The sequence below is a fragment of the Pogoniulus pusillus genome, chromosome 4, assembly GCF_015220805.1.
Source record: "Pogoniulus pusillus isolate bPogPus1 chromosome 4, bPogPus1.pri, whole genome shotgun sequence".
Classification (NCBI taxonomy): Eukaryota; Metazoa; Chordata; class Aves; order Piciformes; family Lybiidae; genus Pogoniulus; species Pogoniulus pusillus.
In genome coordinates this window covers 32,463,387-32,468,091 of record NC_087267.1, presented here as the reverse complement: position 1 = coordinate 32,468,091, position 4,705 = coordinate 32,463,387, and the positions used below count along the sequence as shown (strand labels likewise).

The 4,705-nt window shown below is 50.1% G+C and overlaps 1 protein-coding gene across 1 annotated transcript; it reads right to left on the bottom strand.

Moving 5' to 3' along the window:
- Nucleotides 1–683: 683 nt before the first annotated feature.
- Nucleotides 684–3,911, bottom strand: CCDC71L (coiled-coil domain containing 71 like). The gene has a single exon (XM_064142512.1). It carries the CDS (start codon nt 3,737–3,739, stop codon nt 2,894–2,896), a length of 846 nt encoding a protein of 281 aa, XP_063998582.1. The 5' UTR covers nt 3,740–3,911; the 3' UTR covers nt 684–2,893.
- Nucleotides 3,912–4,705: the final 794 nt, after the last annotated feature.

Sequence of the window (4,705 nt, the reverse complement as noted above, 5' to 3'; positions counted from 1 at the left end):
GACTCCTGTTCAGTACAAAGCCATCTGTGCTAACTGAACTAGATTGGACGTTGTACACCAGATTTATTCTGGGCCTGCAATTTGTCAGTCTCAGAAGTGGACCATATGACAAGATGTTGAAATCACTGAGTGAAATCAGGCAAATCACGCCTTGCACACTGCTCAGTGTGTGTGTAGTAAGAGCCACACAAAGTTAGACCAGAAGTCCACCTAATCCATTACACTTCATACAAAGTAAAACCTCATAAGGCTTCCATGCTTAAAATGATCTAACTCAATATTGCAGTAGTTTTGCACACCCTCTTCCAAACTTCCTCAGATCTGGTCTACAGGTCAAACAAAAGCCAACAGGTATCAACCTGCCCAAACCTAAAACTGAAGTTTCCTGACTGCTTCCCCAGATGAGCAGAGAAGCAGGTAGGAGTTGCAGCTTCAAGAGAGCAAAAGAGAAGAAAGATGGAAGAGATAATCCTGAAATAGCTCAGTTAAGAATCTGTAAATGTAGCTGCCAGAGAAGTTTAGACTACCATGATCTCCCAATCCAACTTGCTAACAGGGTAACAGCAAGGCATATTAGATCCCAAATAAAGTTGCCATGTCAAAAATCCAGAAGTCAAAACACAACCAAGAGGGGGGAAAAAAAGCCTTAGACTTGCAGCCCACACAATAGAAGCCACTCAGAGTTCAAGTTACTTCACTATATTTTGTATCCACAAAGAACATTTCAGGATAAGCCTCCAGAGATTTAAGAGTGCCTCCTATTGCATTAACTACCCTTAAAATTAGATCTACTGCCCCGTGCCTGTTTATGGGTTAAGTGGAGAATCTGCACATGACAATTTTATCATGTTTCCATACAGGTTATTTCAAAATCGTATTAAAAAGTAGCCTAAAAGTAGGAGCCTTGAAGTCAACTATATACTTTGAGAACTAGTGGTGATACTCTTAAATTGTAATTCTGAACTGCTAAACAAAAAAAAAAAAAAAAAAACAACAACTTGGAGCCTCAGCATTTGGTCACACTGCAGCTTGTCCTAAATCAACACAATTTCAGCTTTATATTTAGCCAAGTATTATAGCCAGAAAAACAGCACAATATGCACCCTTGAACTTTCATTTCCTAATTTACTTCTGAAATGTGACGTGGCACTACTGCAGCAATCAGCAGGCAGCCTAACATTATGTAAACAATTTCAAGTCTGATGGATATTTGCTTCAAGGAATAAAACATAAATAACATATAAAACAGGCTTTAGAATGGGCTGCTTTAGGTTAGCGATAAGAAGTCTTTACAGTCATCCTCTACACATCAGATGATTGTATTGCCTCTGCAAACAGCAGGCAAGAAGCAGTAGACAGCCATCAGAAAGTCACCAAAATATTCCATAACAAGTTGTGATGGTATTCTTCATTATACTGCAGAAATTGGTGTAAGTCTCATTTGCCAGGATACTAGAGGCTTGAACTATTACCAAGCATTTATTTCCCTCCCAAGACTTAAAAGTTTTAAATAAATCACATTCTCACACAGACACACACACACACCCCTTTGCCCTTCACACACCAACCACAAGGCATAAGACCTAAAGAAAGCCCTTAATAAATCAGTTTATGAAGAGACTGCCTATCATGTAGATTGATGTCGTAATTTTAAACCAAAATAATCAAGCTACATCACGAATTTTGCATCAGTCTACTGCACAACCCAGGAGAGGTTTATAAACTACATGCAAGTAATTATGGTAAATATGATCTTCCCTCATCTCATAACCCCAGGATGACAACCAGTGCCATTTTGTTATGAAGTGGTCATGTACTGAGTCTTGCTCTTTTTGCACAGAAGCACTTCAACATGGCATTTGCATCTTGCCAGCTACTGACTCTTGGCTGTCAGTGCCAACATTACCATTTAATCAGAACTCACCTTCAGATACCTCCACACTGCTTAGATGAGCAGTTACATTATTCAAACGCTAAGCTTGTTTACATCAAGTGCCTAGATGGTACAAAGAAAGCATCCCTGTGCAGTTTCACTGGACTGAAAAAGCCACTTGTTCTTTCACTTTTATTAAGTTCACTTAGGTTAACCAAATGAGCTTTCCTAAAGTAAAGAGGCTTATAAAATATCAGGATGATTCTATATTTAGGTGCTCAATAGAAACAAATACTTAGTTCAACTAGAAAAAACTTGAAAAATTACTTCAGATACAAAAGTGTAACAATTATGCTGCGCAATACATCTTTATATATCACTAAGCTGATGGATTTTTTTTTCCTTAAAAAACAGTTTTGCACCATCAAGAACAGCCACGAGTCTTGAACTTCCATTCGTTATGCATCCTTGACCAGAGTAAACCGAAACTTGGGAATGCCTGGGATTCAAAATACCCTGAGCACATACTAGTGCAACACCACAAAGCATACATAATCCATTGGGAAAGGGGTGGGGGGGGGGAAAATAGCAAGAATCAGATGGTGCTTTATTATACAAGCATGGAAAGTTGCTTTGGAAATTAACGTCATGGGTGGACATCTGGACCAGTGAGGTAGCCCAACGGGAGATAAAAAAGTGGAACTTGGTCCCCACGCGTGATACCTGTCTAATGGTCCTTCGCACCCTTCGGCGCCCCGGCGAGGAGACGCACCGCAGCCCGGTCTTGGGCGAGGCCGGACCCCGGCTGCACGGCGGCCCGGCAGGCTGCCCCCAATGCATCTTGGGGGGCCGGTCCCCCCTCCCCCCAGCAACCGAGCCATAAAGTGCTGCAGAACGCGATCCCGACAAAAGCAATGTAAACAGGCGACTGATATCGGTCTCTTTATCCGCACCACGGCGAAGGTATAAAGCGCCAGCTTTGCCCCCTCCCGCGTCGGGGAGAGAGGCCTCCCTGCGGCCTCAGGACGTCGCCACGGGGAAGCGGCGCAGCCGCACCACGGGAGACAGGTCCACGCCAAGAATCCGCTGCGCCCGGCGCCGCACCGCCGCCAGGCTCCGCCGGCTCCAAACGCTGCCCCGCACCCGGATGGTGGGGAAGGTGGTGAGACGGGGGGTGGCCGCCTTCCAAATCTCCTCCAGCGACTTGCGGCCGAAGGGCTCCCAGGTGGCGCCCTCCGCCGCGCTGTCCTGCTCACTGTCCGCCTCGTTGCCTGGCTGCCCCAACTCCGCCGTCTCCTCCTCGCCGCGGGGGCCGCCGGCCGCTGAAGCCGCGGTCACTTGCCGCTGCCTCTCCCGACCCCTCCTGCGGCGCCGCCGCCGCCTCCGCCGCTTGGCGTTGCCACCCACCGCCGCGGCCCGACGCTTGGTGTCGGCGGCCGGGAAACGCCGTTTGCCGGTGCGGCGGCGGGGCCGTTCCGCCGAGGGCGGTGGGGGATCGGGTACGACGGCGCGACAGGAGGCGTATCCGTAAACGTCCTTGCTGCGAAGGATAACTGGAGAGAACTCGTGTTTGAGGCTGCAGAGGAAGTTCCAAAGCTCCGAGTCGGAGCTCATGAACTCTGTAGACTTCGGCATGAAGATCTTGAGGGCGTCGCCCAGCGCTTTGGTGCCGGCGAAGGAGATCTGAGAGCGCGAGTACACAACTTTCTCCGCTTCCCCTTCCAGCCTCCAGGCGGCAGGAGCCGCTCCGCCGTCGGCTGCCCCCGTCGCCTGCGCTCCTGCGGCCGGAGCCGCGGCGCTCCCTGCCTCTTGGTTCATCTTCGCGGCTCCTCTCTCCAGCGCCGCCTGCTTCCTACTGCGGGTCATGGAGGCAGAGGAAGAGCGTATGGGGCTGCGGCGGGGGGGAGACGGCAGACGCCGAGAAAGCACAGCTGCGAAAAGGTGTCGCCCGCCGCCTCACCACACTCCGCCAGCTGCGCGCCGGTGGCGGAGCGGCGATCGATATCCTGCCGCCCAGCACAAAATGGCGCTGTAAGTCCCAGGCGGGGCCTGCGGGCCGACACGCCCTCCCTCCGCGCCCGGCGGTTGGCCCGTTTGAAAGGCGTTGGAGAGATGAGCACCGCCCCCCGCGTGGCAGAGGCGGCCATTGGGAGGGCGGCCCGCGGGGGGCCGACGAGGGGTTAGGGACGGCAGCCTACGGGCAGCGCTTCGCACTTCAGGCCGCCGGGGCGCGGTGCGTCCGTGCGGTCATCTCCGCGACCAGCGGACACCATTGGGCCCCCTAGAATGCTATTGAGCTCGGTTTGTCTTGCCTCTAGTAGAGTGTCCGGATTGGTGGCACATTCCCTCAGGGAAGGGCACAAGAGTCCTCCGTGGTGGTGTGTGAGCATGCCAAGTACAACTGTGCCATGTGTCAGTGTTGTGCTTCGCTGCAACGAGGAGGTGCTTCACAGGGCAGTAGACAAAGATGGTTCCATCTCCAAAATGTGTTTGGGTAAGGGTTTTGGTGGATGATTCAATGGGCAGACTTAACCAGAAGGAGAGCAAAGACAAATGACAAAAATGAGTAAATACACATGATACAGTGAATTCCACCTCATAGTATTAAATATATCCATCCTGTTGCAGAGTGCTCTTTAAACATGAACCTCTAGACCAGTTGTTCAACAAATCATAAGTCACAGAAACACAGAACAGTTGAGGTTGGAAGGAATCCCTGGAGCTCATCTTGTCCAACCTCCCTGCTCAGACAGGGCTGCCTAAATCAGGTTGAACAAGACCATGTCTTGATATCTTTTGGGTGTCTTCAAGGATGAAGACTTGTTTCTATAG

Excerpts from the sequence above, each read along its gene's own strand:
- CCDC71L (XM_064142512.1), bottom strand. The coding sequence starts at position 3,739 with ATGACCCGCAGTAGGAAGCAGGCGGCGCTGGAGAGAGGAGCCGCGAAG.